Source organism: Balearica regulorum, chromosome 2 (assembly GCF_011004875.1).
Source record: "Balearica regulorum gibbericeps isolate bBalReg1 chromosome 2, bBalReg1.pri, whole genome shotgun sequence".
Classification (NCBI taxonomy): domain Eukaryota; kingdom Metazoa; phylum Chordata; class Aves; order Gruiformes; family Gruidae; genus Balearica; species Balearica regulorum.
In genome coordinates, this window is record NC_046185.1 from 150,019,472 (window position 1) to 150,039,830 (window position 20,359).

At 42.0% G+C, this 20,359-nt stretch overlaps 1 protein-coding gene across 11 annotated transcripts in view; it reads right to left on the reverse strand.

The window, feature by feature from the left end:
- ABI1 (abl interactor 1) overlaps positions 1 to 20,047 on the reverse strand; it is an 83,758-nt gene extending 63,711 nt beyond the window's left edge. For 9 of the 11 annotated variants that reach the window (XM_075746398.1, XM_075746391.1, XM_075746392.1 and 6 more), the window contains exon 1: positions 19,690 to 20,044. In XM_075746398.1, the coding sequence (XP_075602513.1) occupies positions 19,690 to 19,806 (117 nt within the window). In that variant the 5' untranslated portion in view covers positions 19,807 to 20,044. Of the gene's footprint in view, positions 1 to 19,689 lie in introns of all 11 variants that reach the window. The other 2 variants (XM_075746390.1, XM_075746394.1) reach the window with 2 other exon arrangements.
- Between the last annotated feature and the right edge of the window lie 312 nt (positions 20,048 to 20,359).

Sequence of the window (20,359 nt, forward strand, 5' to 3'; positions counted from 1 at the left end):
CAAGCACACAAAAACCCATCCAGGAAACTACTAACAGAGCACTGCCCTAAAGCAGCCAAATAATCACTAAGCTAAAGACAGCTGTTAATTTTTCAGTGCCCAATACCTGTTCAGATGCTTAGCATTCTGGTTCAAGGGCTCGATCACTCCCAGCAATCAAGCTACAGGAACAGCTTTACACTTGGATTTATATGCCTTTGTTATTGCTCATGCACATTTAATGAATTCAACAGTGCAGTACATTTGTCTTTGCTTCACAAGTACACACAAGATAATTGTTTAGTTTTACATCTTGGTTGTCTTTTTAAAAAAGCTTCCACCTTTCATTAATTGATTAAAGAGAAAATTAGGATTACTACAATCAGTTGCCACATGGATTTAGCAATCTATCATGTAAGCATTCACAGAATGCAACTATGCCAAAGACATCAATACACCCATTTGTATTCTCTTTTGTTCCTGTTGTCACTTATCTATCTTTGATGTTTACAGAATGCATACTTCCTGATAAGACAGATTGTACAGTTGAGGTTTCAAAGTTCTGCTTCTTTCACTAAGGTCTTGCTATTTTAGCTCAGAGGTCTGGTCCCAACAAACTCAGGAATGAAGTTTTACTAAAAAACAAAAACTATAAAAAACAAACACCCAGCCAAAACTTTCAGCTACAATCCACAGCCCTTCGTTTTTCAAGTCAATTAGAAATACTTCTATAGAATGGTGAAGAGGTGCATCCAGGCAGTAGCTTGGAGACTCCTAGATATCAGTACATAACCTCCCTGAGAACTAGCTGGGGACGCTCCAAGGTGGAAGGAACATATTTCTGAAAAGTGGCTTCCCCACTCAGAAAACAGGAGCGCTCAAACCTCCCTAAAGCAAGAGCTTGTAACTTTATGTGGAACTTCCAGATGCATCTATGAGTTTGAAACAGCTGCTTCACTGATCTGATAAGTCAAAGTTGGTCTGAAGGGTTTATTTGTTACTTCTGACTACTAATGGCAAAAGGCTTGGGCATTTCTAAAACTTCACAATCTATGTTCAGCTTAGACCAAGTATTCTTCTTCCAAGCTGCAGTAATGTGTTTCAAAGGTTTAAATATGCCATACACACTAGATAAACGTTTACCTACTGAGCCAAAATTCTGATTTTGAATATAAAGCACCATAAATGCACATATCACTGCAAATAACTGAGGAGCTACATACAGAAATAGGTATCCCATGGATACAGGTTCCACCTTATCCATAGTTCATGAAGCTTGTTAGACTGCTGCGTACACACGCTGCACTGTGGTAGACTTTTTGGCTGTTACTGATAGTTATTACATCAGAATATCAGTTATAAATGAGAGAAGAAAGTCAACTGGCATGTCACAACAGCAAGTGCCACAAGTTTCTATATTCTTAAGAACTTTCAGGAGCCAGCTACCTACCTGGAAGCTATCCAAGGAGATCTAAACAGACTGTGGTTATTACTAGCAGGTGCTCAGCAGGGAGCATTCAGGATATCTCTCATCACAGATATAGCCTTAAGGGACATACATCATTCCGGACTGGCAGGGGAAACAAAGGCTTCAAAAGTTACAAACAGGAGTTTCTTATACTATGTATGCCATCCAGGTAAGGACAGAGTATGAGTCAGACGTGTCAATTGTCTCCTGGAACAGGCTTACTGTGCTCATGCCATACAGCAATTTCATTGAAGAAATTCTCTCTGCAATGTGTTAGGCTAGCATTTACTTCAAGGGGATGATGCACTGAGTATTTCCCAATATCCACAGAGCTATATTAGGCCTGGTATTTACCTGCCTACAAGTTACAGACTGTTCCTCACTGATCAGCACCTCAATTACCCCACTGGAAAGTGAAGTAAGCCATCAGGAGAGTTAGTTCAGAAGTTTAAGCTCAACCTTCGCCCAGCATACTAGCACAAGAGACATCCTCCCACAGCACCACAGATAAGACTTCAGAGGGTCACCAATACACTTCATCTCCTGTCTGTCTTTCAACATAATCAGTCCCAGATCAGCAACCACTGGTGTTCTTACTGAAACCATCTGCTTTGCCATTCATATCATTACTATCATCAGTAAAAACAACTGTGGAAAATTTAAAAAGAAAGCACTTACATGGGGACAAGGAACAGGAAAGGACTTCATAGAGGCACAGCCTGATAAAACAACAGGGCAAACTTAGCCTCTGTACAGAGGGGAATAGAAGCCAAAACACCTTCCAGAGCACAGGCAAATATCAACTAAAACTCTGCATCACAAAGATCAGTACTACAATATGTGCAGCAGAAAAATGTCCAAGTATTTTACTGAAGTGATTTGCCATAATTCGTCATTTTGCTGTACTTTTCTACCATTCCTGAATTTGTGTGGGAGGGTGAAAGCTCAAGATTTTAATTACCCAATAGCTTGCAAGCTATTAATAGCAACATATTGCAGTCACTGAACATGTCCACCTCCTGTCCAAGACTCTCTCTCCAGGGGACTGGCAGTCAATCCTTCACTGACAGTGGAAACAAGAAATAGAACAGACTATCCAACACACCTCTTTCTATTTGACGTCACTTCTCACTATGTGTAGAAGTATCAAAGCTCTCAATTACTGAAATAACTGGTTGTTCCAGGAGCATGAAGGAATTTAAAGACAGGGGAGCACAGAAGGATGCCTAACCATTCAGAACAGTTCTAAAACCCCAAATCCCTCTCACTACAGTAACCCCAAAATTAAAACCAGGATTATATTCTTTCAAGTTCATTCAGTAAGCTGTAATGCTTCCCATCTGAGACAGAAATCCTCACCACACACAGGCAGGCTAGCATCTGCAATTCAACTCAAGCGAACTTCCTTCCAGCATCCACAACAAAAAGGTCCATTGGTATGAAATAATACCATGTCTGCTGAGTTTCTCCAAGATAAGATGCAGTAATTCAGCTACACCAAACACAGAGGAACTGGTAGAACTTGAAATCTCTTCTCCCCAGGTAAAAGACCTTGCACAATAAAGCTGGCATTCATTCAAGGCACCAGGTGATAAGGTGATCCACCACCACAGCAACAACCACACCACAGCCCACAAGCAAGATTTCACTCTACTTCTGTTTAGAAACACTATCTTGACAAAAATCATCGACTAGTCAGCTATTCCATCTCAAGGATCAAGACACATACCAAATTACTGTAGTATAACAAACACGTAGGACAACGTAACAAGCACTGCCTACAATTCACAAGCTCTGTTTCAGACAGGCCCTTCCCCCAAATCCTATACATGCTAGACAGTCAGCTAGAAGCAAATCCTTCATTTCCATCAATAATATTCCCCTGACCAGTCCTGAATAGCCTTGATAGCAAATTAGCATTTCTATGGGCCGAGACCAATTCAGCCAATCTGCCTGCATCCTTCCAGATTTTCTTTTACTTGAAAGTTGCTTCCCGCCCCGTTGATTAACTATTAAAAGAAGAGTCTCAATTTTTCTAATCATTATCTCTTTTGGGGAAGGTAGAGGGAGAAAAGTTTCTTCATTAAGGGGAGAAATTAATTCCAAAGGAGAATTTAAGAGATATGCTTATATTACACACACACACACCCCGACAGTGGTAAAAGTGTATGAGTCTTGATAAAAAAAAAAAAAGCAAGATGAATATGTATACCGATGTTTTTAAGAAAAGAAGTGGTTAACTTTCTAAGATATATTGAAACAGGTTATCATCAGATCCTAGGTCATTCTGACCTGTGTGTACACAGCAGAGAACCATGTCTGAGATTAAGCTTCCAATAAATACCTTACCCTCATATGTGTTTTTTACTTAGACAAGTCCACAAGATGTAGCATTCACAACACTGACGCAGACTTTAATAGGTCTGTAAAGGAGGGCAGAAGTAGCCTACAAAAACCACCCTTAAAAAAAAAACAAAACACAAAAAAACCCCCAAAAAACCAGACACAAATCCAGTAAATAACTTTAAAAAACAACTTAGGAATTCCATTTTAATCCAGGCTGCGAACATTATAGCAAGAAATGAATCTATCCAATAGGAGAGCGATTTACAAAGCAATGCCGACTCTGACAGATGGAGCCTGGGAAGATATGTGCCAGCTGCTCTGTTAGCAGCATTTTCTGTCCAATGCAGCAAACAGTGTTCATGTTGGCTCTAGACTAAACCACTCCTCTTATTAAAAAACAATATATATATATAAAAATATTGCTGAAAGCACAATTTTCAACTCTCCTGCCAAATCCAAGAGAGATGTCATAGTAAACATATATGTTGGCACAATCCATTGTTAATGTCAGTTGTTACAATCTGTGTATAAAACCAAACCAGCATGCAACACTGAACTAAAGTGACAGAAGCAGACACACCCACATGTCATTTTCACACAACCCTTGCACATTGAATTAGTAAGACTTCAAGACTGCATATGCAGCAAGCTTAAGAAATTTAGTCTGAGTCTTACTTTCTGTGTTTAACATGATTTAGATTAAACAAGCTACAGGACAGAAACCACATCTTTCATTCCTGTAAAGCACCGCACAATATTAGCATGCATACAGTTGCTTCAAAATTACGCTTTTAACTTCCCTGCAGTGCCTATTATTTCCCTTATGACATCAAAACACAAAATTCTTCAGAGCTGATGTCAGAGCCTGCTTTGTGTCAGAGACATGAGCCAGACCTCCAAACACAGACTCATGCCACCCTCGGACTATCAGCCAGGAAAAGAAACCCTTGGCCATTCCAGAGCAGTCTTCCTTCTTCAAAACTAAGAAAGCTACTCAAGGCTTTCGAGCATATGATTATTTCAGCACTCTCGACAGCAGATAATAGGGAACTAGAGAACTTACATTCCATTTGTTTCCTTATATACTGTCTCTCAAATATTGATCTTTTGTTTTCCGCTTGTAACAGGACTTGAAATTAGAATGGCTTTCCATTTACTTTCTAAAGTGCCAGCACACACCCACAAGCTTTAGCTCGTCTAGCAAGGACATGCTCACTGATATGTCCAAGGCTTATCTTTCCTTTTTTTGGGGGGGGAACAGGAAAGAGACATTTTAGCATTTATTAGTTACCTTAATATCCTGTTTGTAATACAGTGGCAGCAACACAGAACCTAACTGGAGTGAAAAACTGGAACTGGGTAGATTTTCGTGCCATGCAAGCCTTTGAATCGAGACAGCTCAGAGTACCCATTTTAGGGCAAAGCTCTTCAGCTCATACTGTGTGAAAATGTTTCTTTTCATAATATCGATAACAGTGGCTCCTTCTATGGATTTTATTTACCTCTTCAGTTTACTCTCAAGGACTGGTGAGTGCTCAACACAGTCAAAAGATCTTATCTCAGTTTTGACAAATCAAACTGAAGGAAGCCCAGAATACTAGAATAAATCTGTATCTGAAGACAAGCAACAAGCTAAAATTCAGTGACCTTTTATAGGTAAGCTTCCAAGACTACCTTTCTGTCCTCACTCTCTAGCCCTCCCTACCCTCTATGCAGGCATAGAACCATACCCAACAGCATTGAGCAATCAAGGTTAAGACAACAAGATTTAGCATAAAGGATCAAATTGCAGCATCACCTCAGCATGTCCTAGTATTACAGATTATATGTCAACAGTGCTCTGAACCCATACAACAGGGTAACCTCAACTGCTGTTTGCAAGACAGAGACATACTGAACGTCAGCATCTGCAGAAGGGTTGGTCCAAAAGCAAGCAGGCTCAAAGCTACGCTCTGCACTGCAATGGGTTTCTCCACATAGAGATGTCAGAGATGTTGTAGGACAATAAAGCAGGGAGGGAAGTGGGGAAGGAGAGCATGGAAAGTCATTAGCAGGCCTGTCCAGCTCCAGGAAGAATCTCAAGGCACTAGAATGTAGAGCCAAGAGTTACACAGGCCTTCTGACATCCAGCAAATGTCTGTCTGCGAGTGTTCCTAATTCAGGAAGAGTTCTCATGTTTAAGATAGTCACTGTCGACACACAGCCACTGCCCAGATTTTACAGTTCAGGCAGTTCCCAAACATCACAGTATTTTTAAAACAAAGAAGAAAACAATGACCAGTACAGGGTCAAATTCTCTTCTCACGCTTCATAGCACTACCCTGCTGACTATTTAGTGTGTGGAAGATCAATATACTCACTCCAGCAGGAATCCATCCAAGGGCCTGCACATACCTCACAACAGTGGCACAACGTGCTTAGACCAGAAACCAGTGGCTCCTCAATTTTGTAGTAGATTGCTTCCCAGCACAAGGCGTACTCTCACATAGCACACAGGCTATACAGTGATCTTACGGTAATAAAGTAATGGACTGCAATACAAGAACTGATTATTTGTACAAGAACTTGCATGTAAGTGGAGAAAAAAAAAATCAACCTAATTTCTATCTGATCACATAAACAGTTGCTAATAGTGCTTAGACTTTCACATACTCCTGGACCTGACTGTAAAATTTTTATCTGATAGTGGTTGTAAGCAATACATCCAGTTTCTTTTTGAAGAATTACTTTTCATTATGTTAAAATTTGAGCCTATGGTTAGCAAGAGAATTCCAAAACCTTACATACATAAGCTCATTTGAATATTGGGTTATTTCAATTGCAGCAAGTAGGAATTTAGCTTCTCAAAAAAACCAAAAACACACACAACAACAAAACAGATGGCTCAGAGAATAGAGAAGGAGATGGAGAGAGGAATGGCAAGTCAATAACATGCCATTATTTCTTTCCCCAGAAAAACATGAACAGGATAGTAGGTAACAAAAAGTAAATATGGAGATCTCCAAATCTAGCAACAGATAAAACTTCACTTACAGAAACCAGAAAGCAAGTTCTTCAATAGGAAATGGAGTGTTAAATTCAGGAGTGAGGGGATTGTTTTTTTAAACAATGTCCTTCGAGGAAGCACTGCTATGGTGCTAGTTAGCACAGCAATTGAGTCACTTTTCCTACAAATATAGCTGCAATGCCTCTGGCAGACACAATTACAGCAAAGTTTTCTAACCCATGTTGAAGTTCCACTGGTATTTTGAAGCTGCACCTTCACAAGCTTTTAAAGACTGCTTCCCCTTCACGTACAACATAGAGGAGAGCAGCTTTAGGCAGATGCAGGAAGTGCAGAGTCAAACAGATGACAGCAGTGCTCGCACTTCCATAAAACCAGATGCATAAGAATAGTCACATCCACATCGCTCCCCATCCCCCGCCTCCGGCAGTAACACAACCTCTGAACTATTCTATTTCAGCACTTGTAGTAGGGCCACCAGAACACCTTGCTACTATCTCATCTGTAATGAGCTTGGCAGATGAGTGGCCTTATGACAGCCACAGAGGAGCTGTGTTCAGAGAAACAGTCCTTTCACAACAGAACACATCAGCCACAGATGTATATCCACCCATACCCACACTGCTGTCTATTTGCATATCTGTGTGCCCCAGAGGAAGCTGAGCACCTGCCCTCGTTTAGTTAAAATACAGGGGAGGACACGCACAACCGTGGAGCAGCATGTGGGACAGTGTAACTGGCATATCCAACGACTTCAAAGCTTGGGATGGCCTCTCTACACTGCAAGAGAGGCAGAAGAAGTAGTGCAAGCAAATTATATGCCAATTAAGTCTGCTAGCAAGACTTAGCTACCAGAGATAAGATTCCTACTACAATGCAGGCAAGCCCAGGACTGGAAAAATTACATTTCATAAGCTCTGTTTGAAACACTTTAAATTAAAACAGCAAGAAGCAGCTGTGCCAGTAACAAAAAGAAGTTGCACCCTAAAAACACGCTCTCAATTTAACCAAAGAATATATAGTATTTACATGTAAATAAAATCCTGCATGAATAGGGGGATGGAAAAGGAAATACTTTATACAAAAACAGCCTAAACACTGAAGATATGTACAAAGCAAAACTGGAGATTGGTCTTTTTACCACCTCCCCTCCTAATCAGCTCTTACAAGAGGAACTGCTTTTCAGCTTCCCACCTTGTCCTTTTTTTAAAGGAAATTGGAAAAAACCCACCTTTTCTATTCAACTACAGAAATTCATTTTCCTAGTCAAAGAGAATTTTCTTATTATCATGAATGGCCACATTTTTGCACCCATTATACTTAATGATGGGTTTTTCTTAGCTTTCACAGTGGTTAGGCTGCATTTAGTCATTTTCTGAGGAGGCAAGAAACTTAGATGAGTACCTTTTGCTCATTATTTATGGTCTCTATTTGCATAACACCTTCACAACTGCTCCATTAAACACCTCTTCCCCTCCAAGGCCAATTTTAAAAAGACTCCTGCTTTATAAGACTGACAAGCATGACTCACAGTATTCCCCACGTTCATTCCCACAGGCCTCGTGGGACGTTATACAGCCAGCAAGTACCTGCTTCAGTTCATACTCCCCCACTCCCAGTGCTGCTGCAGTAACCCCTTACAGCAATCTGGGAAAAAAGTAAAGCTACCTCTCTAGCTGCTGCTGTAGGTAGGAAGCAAATAGTAACAGTATTTGGTTTTAATGTTGTCCTTCTACCACATCACAGTCAGCAAGAGAGAGCGGCTGAAGGAAGGCATGCTGCAAATTACACACTCTCCCACATTCCTCCTGTGCTTTTACTCCTACCAGAAACTTAAGAGTTGCTCAAGACCCTCAACTTGCTTTTCAATCAGCCTTCAAACCATTCCCATTTTCTGTCAGCAAGGCAGAAAGTTATTCAACACAGATTATTTCTTATCAATTCTTAAGCCCTTTCCAAGCCCAAGGAACATGCTCAAATCCCCCACGTGTCCCACATTCAGGACCAAAACCAGCAACTTTTCTCCCCTCAGCAGAGGAGCAGCCACCCACAGGTACCACATCCCTGCATACTTGGCTCCTGTCCCCAGTAAACTAGCCTCTCTCATAATTACAACAGATACCTCCCTCAGTCTCTGAATGGTAAATATTCACTGCAGAGTACTGACAGGAGCTGGTTTTACAGTTCTTGTTCATGGATAGTAGGTTTCCAAAGAGGGAATGTGTGCTAGAAAGCCTTCCATTGACTGTTATCCTTCTCCATGGGTTTAAAGGACAGACTGCTAAAGAGGAATGAAATACATATCTAGAAATTACACAGTCACTAGTCAAAGTGATACAAGACTTCTTACAAAGTAAGCAGCATTGTAGGAGCCCAAGCTTCAATTACATCTACAGCAACAACACTTTAACATTCAAAGCTAAAGACACCTTAGAATTTAGATACAAAATCTGTTGCTATTTAAGACAACATGTACTTGCAATGCTCCCAGGCAAGTCTTAGGACTACTGCGGCAACCAGATCATTTCAGTGCTGGGAGAACATACGGTACACTGCAGCAGGAAACACACCCACAGTATTTGAAGAGAGCCCTTGTAGAGCCAAGCACTTCCAAACCAGACACACATTTCATCTAACACAGCTAAAGCCAGGAGTTTGCATCACAGAAACAGTAGCTCCTCCCAGAGATTTGGAAATCCTGCAAGTCAGCCAGCAAATCAAAAGCCGAACAATCCCCAGCCAGGTCTCCAAGGATCTTGCCAACATAAGTGCATTGATCCATCATATCTCTATTTGTTAGTCCAATGCTCTCTGGACTGGACTGAAGCATCATCCAAGCCACCTGCCACAACGCCTCACAGTGGGAATCCTGGAGGCTATAATCATATTTGATAAAAACCCTTCAGGATCAAGTCCAGCTCTGCTTTGTGAACACACACCTACTAATGTATGTTAACAGAACACCATTCCCCCAACACATCCACCTTTCCCTCACTGATAAGAGGTCCAAAGCCCTTCAAGCAGAGATGTTTTATTAAGCCCTTTCCATTCCTTGGTCTCAGAGTAACAAAAGGACCAGCTTCCTGAACAAGACAGATATCTTATAAAGGAAAGGCCTGGTCACATATATCTAAGAGGCCTCAAGAATTTTACAAGTAGACAGAATCACGTCAATCCCATTGCATACTGTGTCTCTCTAGCTGTGTCAATAAAGATAATCTAAAAAAGAAGTGTATATAAATGCCTCCAGTAGCTGCAGATTTCAAATTATTCAAACTCATGCTAGTAGAAGCTGTTTGTCTGAAAGGTATCATGGAAAACGGATGCATAATTTAAGTTACAAGGCAGTAAAAATATGCAGTTAAATAACAGAAAGAGATTAATTAAAAGAAATAGGCAAGGGAGAAGACATTTTCAGATGAGATCTGAAATGAGACTAAAAGGCAGTAAGGTAGAGAGCAAGCATGCGAGTCTGGTTCAGAGGCAGATGCTGTGATGAGAGCACTCTTGCATCAATGGCAACAGAAGAGAAAGTCCACAGTATTTGGCAGCAGGAGAAGAGTGAGACAACGGGTCTAGGAAATGGCCTGCAGCAAGCAAACAGGAACTTCAACAATGAGAGAGAAATCAGCAAATTCACATTAAGATCACAGGCTAGGAGAAACACCTGGAAAGAGAGAAATGTTGTCACTAGTGATGTTTAGTGACTGACATCAGGTGTATGAATGGGAAAAGACAAGCCATAGCATGGCATTCTGCAGTTTAGATGCTACTGAAGTAGTCTGATGCAACTGCCTAGACACCTTGTTCTTCTCTTGTCTATTTGTTTTATACAGACATTTTCTTATCTTAGACTCCAGAAAACACAGAATTATTGCATGGAGACCACAGTTCAAGTATTAATTTGTGGCACACCTGTCAAATAAGATGCTCAACTGATGATGATTGCTGCAGGACAAATACTGGTTGGTGGATTTGCTGACCCCAAAGTACAACAAGAAGATCAGAGGATGAAAGTGAAAACATGCATCTGGTGAAAGATTAGATGGGGAAAAAAACTCCAACAAAATAAACCATGCTTGACTGAAAGTAGAGCTTACAAAAAACATTATCTTGTGAAACACTGGTGTGAAAGTAGGCAGAAGAGCTTACACTTCAGTATTTTTCCAAGAATATCAAAGGATTGTTATGCTTCAAGTGGTAAACAACCAATTTTTTTTCTTGGAACTATTTATAACCTTAAGACCACCCAGTAAGAACATTACATTCAACTCTAAGGATGTCAAACCAGCACTTGTTTTAGTAAGTCTCCTCTGCCTGAGTTCCGAGAGACCTTCCTGCTTTTTTAACAAAAGTAGGAACAGTACGACACTTTACTCCTATTTGTCTTTAAGGTTACAATAAAATTAGGAAACCAATGTGGAGTCTCTTCCTCGTGAGTTCTTTAACTGCTCACTACTACAGTATCAGAGCAGAGCAGCGTGCTTGCTCTTTAATTTCTGCTGTAGAAAAAGTACAGAGTTGATTATTTTGGGCTCTTTGGAGAGGGAGGGAGGAAGGAAGAGGGAGGGAAGACACTATCACAAATATAACTGCTGTACCTTAACATAAGGGATATAAGAAAGCTGTAATTCATTGCAGAAGAGACAACCTTTACTGCTCTTCTAGAATATTCCACCACGGCAGAAGATACAGTACAGCACACATCATCTGTGGCTGTTATGAAGAAACTTTATCATAGGAAAGGCCCAAACCAAGGTAAGTTTTTAATTTCAGAGCCTTTTTCAGTTTGCCAAACCCAGCACTCACTAGCTAAACATATCTGATCTGGAATCTTGGACAAGAATATTATTTAAAAATAAACTCCCCGTATAAGCAGTCAATCTTTTTCAGAGTAAAACTAATTTGTTTTGTCAGCTTAGCTACCAATTTCATCTCATGTTAATACAGCTTGTAAAATTCAACAACCTGTATCTGAAAGTGCTGCACTGTTTCGCTCCAACCTGAAATTCTCTTGCAGGGTCCCCATGTGTGCTGTCATCGCCCTTCCTTCTACACTATTGGCATCACAGTAACAAATATACGCTCTGCAAGGCGTACATGGCTCCTGTTAACAGCATTAAGAGCTTGCATAGTAATGAGTAACACTATTTGCATAGTTTCAAAGGTGGCAACTACACTCATTAATTAACCCAAGGAATAACAGGCATTCCATCTAATACCAGGAGGAGGAGTTTAGAGTTCTGCTTTCATCTGCTGTACAATAAATGGATTCCTCAAAGAACCTACCTGTTAGAAGTACTGTATCTTTTATTTCACTATATGGCCCTAAGCTGACGGAACACTTGACTGAGCCCCTCCAGCGCAGTCAGAAGGGCACGCTGACAGGCTGGAGGTGAAGGAGGAAAGGCACCTGCAGACGCCATCCTGCTCAGAGCTCTGTTCAGGAGCACACCGTGACCTATTCTCCACAGCACTCTGGTCTTGGCCCCCAAGGACTCTGTGCAAGTTTTGAGCTGCAAAGGGTTATTTCCACAGCCCACACGAGACATCTAGTCTCTCTCTACAGCAGCTGCTTTGCCAGCAAGGTCAGGAAAAGGGAGGAACCCCATTGAGGCACCTTATCTACTATTACAAATTCAGCAGTTACTTCCCTTTACTTGGGGGTGGAGGGAAGGGAGGATCCCTGTGACCAAGCCCAATCACCACTGTCACCAGGGATCAGATTTTTTTTTTTTTTTTTTGAGGGGTGGGGGAGGAGACAAGACAGGACACAGGCAGATGCAGGGTGCAGAGCGTGAGGGGTGGCGGTGAAAGGAATAGCAGCAGAGGAACACCACTCTGGGTAACACAAATACTAAAGAGAGCAAGAACACTTGGGTAATTATAAACAAGCCTGGACACTGAGTAACTGAGGGCCCACAAGTCACTTCCTACTAAGTAAACAAACAAAAGCCACACCATGCTCTTTTTGACTCCCAAGTTATTAATCCAGGACTGAACACAGGCACAGAGAGAGCAAGGTACCCTCTTATCCCTCAAGGATGTCTTACTACACAGAACTGACACTTCGTCCACACAGCTGCCACCCTGTTGTTCTGTGGATAAATAAGATTTCAGTTACCAGAACTGTCAAACACAGACTGCTTTCACTAACGAGAAAGAAAGCGGTATCTTCTACTGCCTCTGCCAAGACAGAGAGACCCACCAACACGCAGACAGACAATGCTGTGAGCATTATGTAACTCCAGAAGTTTGCAAAGCCAAAATTTAGAATTTCAAAGTTTTTATGAGAGGACATACGTAAAACTCTTAAAAAGTAATTGCTGCTAATGAGTTCAGTGATGGTTTCAGGCGCATCTTTTTCCTAAGGGATTCATCATCTCTGTGGACACCGTCTCTGCGTTTCTGCAAATACACACTTTTTGTTGTGCTGTAGTAGAACAGAGGCAATTTGGAAAGGGGGTGGGAGGGAAACTCTGGTGCACAGCACTGGAAGTCCAAACAATTAGGTTCTGTTCCCAAATCTGACAACACGTCCCTATATGACCTTCCACGAGTCAGTTATAAATTCTATGCCTCCATTTATGCTTCTATAAAATGAAGACAGTTCAAAATACTAAACAAAGATATTGGGAAGTTGCATCAGTTTTTTCAGAGTTTGAGGTTTTTAGTTGTTGAACTTAGATCAGTAGCACAGATACCAACAGGAACTTTGCCCTCAGAGGTGCAATGCTTCCTACTCGTACAGCCTGCTCCTGTACTCTTACCTTCATTACAGTGTGATCCACTTTATGGGCCCTCCTCAAGGCCCATCTATTTTCTCTTTACCATAGGAGCTACTTCCTGCAACAAGCTCCCAGATATCTGGAGGGAGGCAAGTATTAGACAGTTGCCCCTCTTACTCAGGTCTTCTTTCCTCCTTCCAACAATTCCACAGGGCTGGGCACAGTGAGAGCAGCACAGAGAGCAAGGAACACGCTTAACATACACTAACAGAAATCCTGCAAGCTTCCTCCTTCCAACATATGTGCAAACTGAAGGGAGTAGACAGTACTTCCTTTGTGAAAGAAGCAGTACACACCTGTAAAAGCTTATCCCAATCCACTTTACTCCGCCTGATTAAGGAGGCACAGTGCCGACACAATCATCTGCTGAAATACTAATGAAAAATGGAGCAGGAAGAGCAGCTGACATCTTGCTGGCTTCCTAAACCAAATGTACCAAAAATTAATGGAAACATTTGAAATTTGGCAAAGATGGTGTCATATCATCTACCTCCTTTGAACACAAACCAGACATGTGACATTCCAGGATCTGTTTCCTGTATATGCAGGGTTATCGCTTGCTGATTCAGTGAAGCTGCACTATTGTCTTATTGCTGCTTTCAAGCTAAATATACAGTTGTATTTTCCAAAACACAGACAACGCACTGGCACAGAAGATCTATACAAGGCACAGAAGAGCAACAAGCCTAGCTCACCAACCTGTACCCAAATTATTCTTATTTAAAAAACAAAACAAAACCCCCACAAAACCCACACACAGAACAGCCAGTGCCTTTTATACTGACAGCAAACATTTGCTTAAACTACCTTAAAGAACAGTGTTTAAAAGTATAAGCTAGCACCTTTTCTTAAAGAATATGATTTAAATCTACAAAGGATAGCGGATGGTACATCCATATTTTATCTTGTTGCTCTCAAGCTCTCTAATTTTGAATTATGTTTTGGTGTTACAGACAGTGAACTATCTTAATTTGCCTTTTTTTGTGTGTGTGTAAAGTGTTCCAAAGTTAGCAATGAAACCAGAAAAAAAAAAAAAAAAATCACTGTATTTACTCTTGATACAAACTAATTAGCCATGAACATAAAAGCATGTAAGTTCTCATAGCATGTAAAAGATTTGTATTAGTGACAATTTAAGAAGTTTATCCTTTTAAAGCAGGTCATTTCCTGAATTAGACATTCTGAGTGAACTTCTTTGTACTAAGCTAAGCCAAACTACTTTCCATACACCAGGCAACGAAACCAAGTGTCAGACCAGTTACCAACATCTAAGGAAAAAGAAACATGAGAAAATTTATTTCCTTTCCAATACATACTGTCTACTGTATAGGAAGTGCAGAACATCCAACCGATCCAACATAAAGGATTCCTACACGCATACTGGAAGACAGCATAAGGATTTGTGAAACTTACTGCATGCAACACTTCTGCTCGACTCCACATATTTATTTTTCTACCAACTGGAAAGAGACTTTAATTTTTTTGTAATAGCAGTCAAAACGAAATCTGTCCCTGCTTTTGTCTCTTTTACCCAGAATAGCTTGTTAACTCACCATCCAGTTTCCACATACCAGTTGGAAGCTACAGAACAAAATAACATGACAACCAAAAAACACACGTTTAGGCAACATAGCACTTACTTCCTTAAAAGGTCTTTCACTTTATTTTCTAAAGCTGCTAAACCTACCCACTAGAGACCATCAAGATCAGAATTTACACAAGTAGTACATATTCCAAGCTATTTCTTTAGAAGTTCTCACAGTCATATTAAAATCATATTTAAGCTTAAAACAAAAAAATTACAAATGGATCTTCTGAAGTGATCTAGAAGCAAAGAGACCGATGAAAACTATGCATCTGGCAATGCATAAACAAGACTATTAGAAACATCTGATTTTGTCAGTAGGGGAGAGTTGTAAGCAGCATTTGATAGCACAAAGGTGTCTGTGCTACATCAGTCAACTGAAGTTGTTAAAAAGGAAGTCATCGGCACAGTAACACTGGAGACACTGGTTTCCTCTGTCATTCTAATGTTTCGTAAGCTAGTTATTGTAAATAAGTTCATTAAAAACTGAAAATAATGCAATTCATCTCAGAAACTGACTGGGCAATCTCTTTGGAAGTTAATATTTTCAACTGAATAATCATGATTAGAACTGTAAGTCCTTTAACTCCCTATGTCGTTTCTGTATTAGTACTTGTAAAGTTCATACTATTTAGAATCTTGATGAAATTCCTCACTAGAATCTTCATTTTTATGCTACACATGTTCAGATAACCTTTCATGGTTGCACACACACTGAAAGAGCCTTATCCTAGATTTTATTTGCAGGCAAAAGGATTTGCGGAAGGCATTAGGTACTGGAACTTACATTTTTATGGCATCTATGAAAAAAGTTTCATTTATTTCTATTATAAGACAGTTTCACCACTCCTCCCCTCGCTTAATCTCACTGTACATTATTATAAAAGTATGCCAATTCACAAGTAAATGTCTTCATCATAACAGAGAGCAGTCATACCAGTATTCTGAAGAGTGCCAGAAAAAGCATTTATAAAATATTAAGAAAAATGTAATTTCTCTATATTTAAGAAAACGTACTTCAGGAGACAAAAAAAAATGCTTCCAGTTAAAGATTCAAGGTTCAAAACCTGTTCAGAGTTTAAGTCTCTGATCTAAAAGAAAATAGGAATCTAATCTTCTACCTGCTTGTCACTGAAGCTTCCAACCAAAAACATAACAGATTTTAAATCCTGTCACCGATTAAATACAGTAATGTACTTATAACGCCTTTTTCCTTCTAGTCAAAGCCAAAATCCCCATCAATAATATTACAACTTCCTTCAATTACTACTTCTACATTTAGTTTTGTTTCCCTTTATTCTGTCCCCCTCTCTCCCCCATCCCCCCATCCCTCCCCCCTAAGACAGCCACCGTACAACTTATTTGCTCTGCTTCTCCCAAATTCTTTTGCCTTCCTATCAGATAAACCTTCTAGATAACCATAATACACACGGTCTGGAGGGCAAACTGTGTTACTGCCTGGCATTCTGATTTATTCACAATTTGCCTTACCAAGAAACTGCTTCCCACTTGTCCATGAACAGCAGTTTTCAACCTGAGAGTCACAAATGCTCTCATCTTTCCTAAATGCTTCAGTAAAAGGATGCTTACTGCCAAAAGAGTTACATTCACCATAGGGAGCCAAGTTGGTGAGTTTTCACCCCTTCCTCCCTCTTTGGTTTTGGTTGGGTTTTTTGGGGGTTTTTTTTGAGTAATCCCTGAAGACATTGAAGACAGATTCTCTTCAAAAAAATCAGCGCAACTTAAATTTTACCAGAATTATTCTCAGATTAAGTGAAAGAGACAAAACAAGATTCTTATGTTTTCAGATCCAAAAATATAGATATAGTTTGAATACAGCAATATTGGGGGTGGAAAATTACTCTCCTGCTTAAGTGAGCAAAGAATATAAAACGTAAGACTGAGAACATCAAGAGTACTGAATAAGTATCTGAGTGCTATTACAATGACTAGAAATTGTTAGCACCAGCACTCAGAACAGTCAAACTTGTTCCATCTCAGTGCCACAACATAAGAGCAGGTGACAGCACACAGTAAGTTTTCCTACTAAGGAGTACATAGCCTTTCCCACAGAAAGGGAGAACACTCGCCAAATTCACAGCTATCCAAACTCAAAAAGGCCAGATTGAATCAGTTCTGTGCTACAGGATAATTCATAATGCATAGCCACTTCTGAACTATTCTAACACTCACTTCATGGCCAGGTTCTCTGTTTCAGCCTGCTGTTTTATAAAATGCTCAATTACATTAAATATAAACACTTTGTATCATCTGTTGGTTAAGCCTCTTCCTCTCCTTTCCTCCCTTGCCATCCCACAACACACATGCACACTCCCAGATCTCATAACCCAGTGCCCTGTGTCATGTTGCCTAATCCTGCAGCGGCCCCACCACAGGCACTGGAAGCATAATCTGTTCAGTAGTCCAACTGGAGAGCAGATGGCTTTGTATAAAGCGCTGATTAAAAAACCCACCTCCACCACACATTTAAAAAAATGTATGTAACTTCATCAATATATTTGCCATTTTTACAGAGTAAATGAACAATGTGCGTACAATACAAGTGAGGTATAAATTTTTCAAAGGTACTGTGCATGTCTTCATTAGGAATTTTAGAACTCCAGCTTCCTTTCAGAAGGGGTAAATGCAGCTGTACACAGATAAAATGGACTGTACCAGTCCCACATCCAGCTGACCTTGATACTTGAGGTGACAATGAGCTACCAAACAAAAAAAAAATTATAAAAACCACCCCAAATGACTGGATGGGACCTAGCTCAAGTGTTGGGTTTTTTGATTTATTTGCTTGAAGAAAGAAAAGACAAGTTTTAGGATTCTGAAGAAAATGATGTAACTGAAGATTCTCTGTAACTTTGACAGAGGGAAAAAGTCAGGAGTAGGAGACAGGTCAAAACTTGTGCTGCAATTACCATGCTCATGTATTTGTCATATTTCCCATGAGTAAAACCAAATGAACCTCGCCTCTTAGAAGCATTTATATCAGCAGCTTTCTTTGGGTGGAGCAAACAACTCGGAAGAGTAAATAGACATTAACTCATACTACCTCATATTCCACAAAAAAAAAAAAAATCTTAAAAATATGGCTTGTTAAAGCAGTTCTAATCCAAGTAGCTCGTTTAAAAAAAAAATATTTCACTTCATATTATTAAAGTTGTGTTTTGAAACTTGCTGTTCCATTAGTAAAAACGGTAAGACAGCTTACCAACAGTGATGGATGACAGAGAATTTAATAACCTGTATTAATACTCATCACAGGTAGTCTAGTATTGGATTCAACAAGTTTACTTTATAAGCTGTCTAGTAAGTAAGGTGGAGTTTATTTGCTTTTCCCCTTCAATTTTTTTTACTAAAAAAACAAAAAAGTTGAGTTTGAGCATCTCTGGATGGTTCTGCATCCACATCAGTATGACTACATATACAGACTTAAGAGAGTTGTGTGCTGCAAAGCCTGAAAAAAATAACAATAGTAAATTGTGCTTAAAGTAGCTTCAGGAAAATAGACATCAAGCAAGGCCAATCTAGAGGGGAAAAAAAAAATCCACACTGGTGGAGACACGCTACAACCAATGGAGCCTCTTCCTGCATCGGAGCCCCGGTCTGAAATGATTGTTGTAGGGTGTTCGAATTGCGAAGCCTGCGAGAGGCACGGATTGCCATTTTGAAACACCACCTCAGGCTCGCACACCAGTGCCCATACACGGGCATCTTCCTGCCCCCACCAACCGCTCATTGCGGCGATGCGGACCCTCAGCGCGCCGCACCGAGAACGCGGTTCCCTCGGCCTCGCCGAGAGCCGCGCGCCGAGCAGGATCCAGCGCACGGTTCCCACCGCGGATACCCCTCCCGATGGCTGAATTACGTGATGTCACGCGTGTGCGGGGCCCCTTCCGCTCCCCAGACGCCCGCCGCGCCGCTGCGGATGGCGGCCCCGCGCTGCCGGCGCGGCTCTGGCGGAGCGCGGCGGAGGGACCGGCCGGCACCCGTGCTCCACGTGAGGCGCGGGGGGCGCGCGGAGCGGAACGGCGCGGCGCTGCCCGCCTCAGCAACCGTCACCAACCGCCGCCCCGGGGCCGGGAAGCGAGGGGGAAACCTGAGGTACCGGCTCTGAGCCGGCCACACGGAGAAGCTCACCGGCCCTCACGCCCCACTAATCCCCAGCCCATGGAGGTCTCCGGGATATGACTCATAATAAATAAATACAGAAAAAAAAAAGGAAAAAAAAAAAGGAGACACACCCTCCGAGCCGGACTGACATAATAACCCCCTCCCTTCCCCTCCGGGGCGGGGGAGGGAAGCCCGGTCCTTCGGCTAGAAAAGTTGAAAGAAAAGACAAACCCGGGGGAACGGCTGCGGGGCGGGGAGCCGCGGTGGGGTCAGCCCGGCGCCGCGTTCCCCCTTAGGCGGCTCCGGCCCCACCGCCCGCACCAGAGAGCGGAGCCCAGCCCAGCCCAACCGAGCCTCCCTGCCGGCCCCGGTGAGCTGCCCTGCCGCCCCTCACCTGGATGTAGTTGTTTTCGCAGTAGTCGGCGACTCGAGTGAGGTTCTGGTAGCTCTCAAGCAGAGCCCGCTTGCCAGAAGGGATTTCCTCCTCTAGCAACATCTGCAACTCTGCCATTTTCCACCCCTCCGCATCGCTTCCTCTTGCATTAAAGAGACAGCGGCAGCGCCGGGCTCGCAACCCGCCTGGTATTGTGGGATTCCTCCTCGCCTCGCTTTCGTGAGCTCTCGCTTTCCCCACCCATCTTTCCCCCTCCGAGAGGAGGGGAAAGAAAAAAAAAAAAAGAAAGAAAAAAACCACCCCCGCTTTGCAAAGCAACTCGGGAGCTGTAGGCAGCGCTGCGCTGCGCAGGGCGCATGTGCGGGGTGAGGTGGGGCGGGCGCTGCTCATGGCCGCCGCCCGCGGGTGGGAGATGGCGGTGGGCTGGGGTCACCGCCCTGCTTGGCCCCTGCGGCGGGAAGGTGGCGGCAGCAGGGCTGTCGGATCGTCCTTCTGGGCGCCTAGAGACGAGGGGAGACGCTTGTGTCCTTTCTCCGTCTCCCTCAAAAAAAGCCCTAGCTCCATCGGTGCTGCCCTGAGGCGGCGCGTCACTTCAGGAGAAGCCAAATGGGTCTGGGAGGGAAGCGCTGCCCTCAGCTGGGGCTAAACGACACCTGGTTATTCGGCTTCC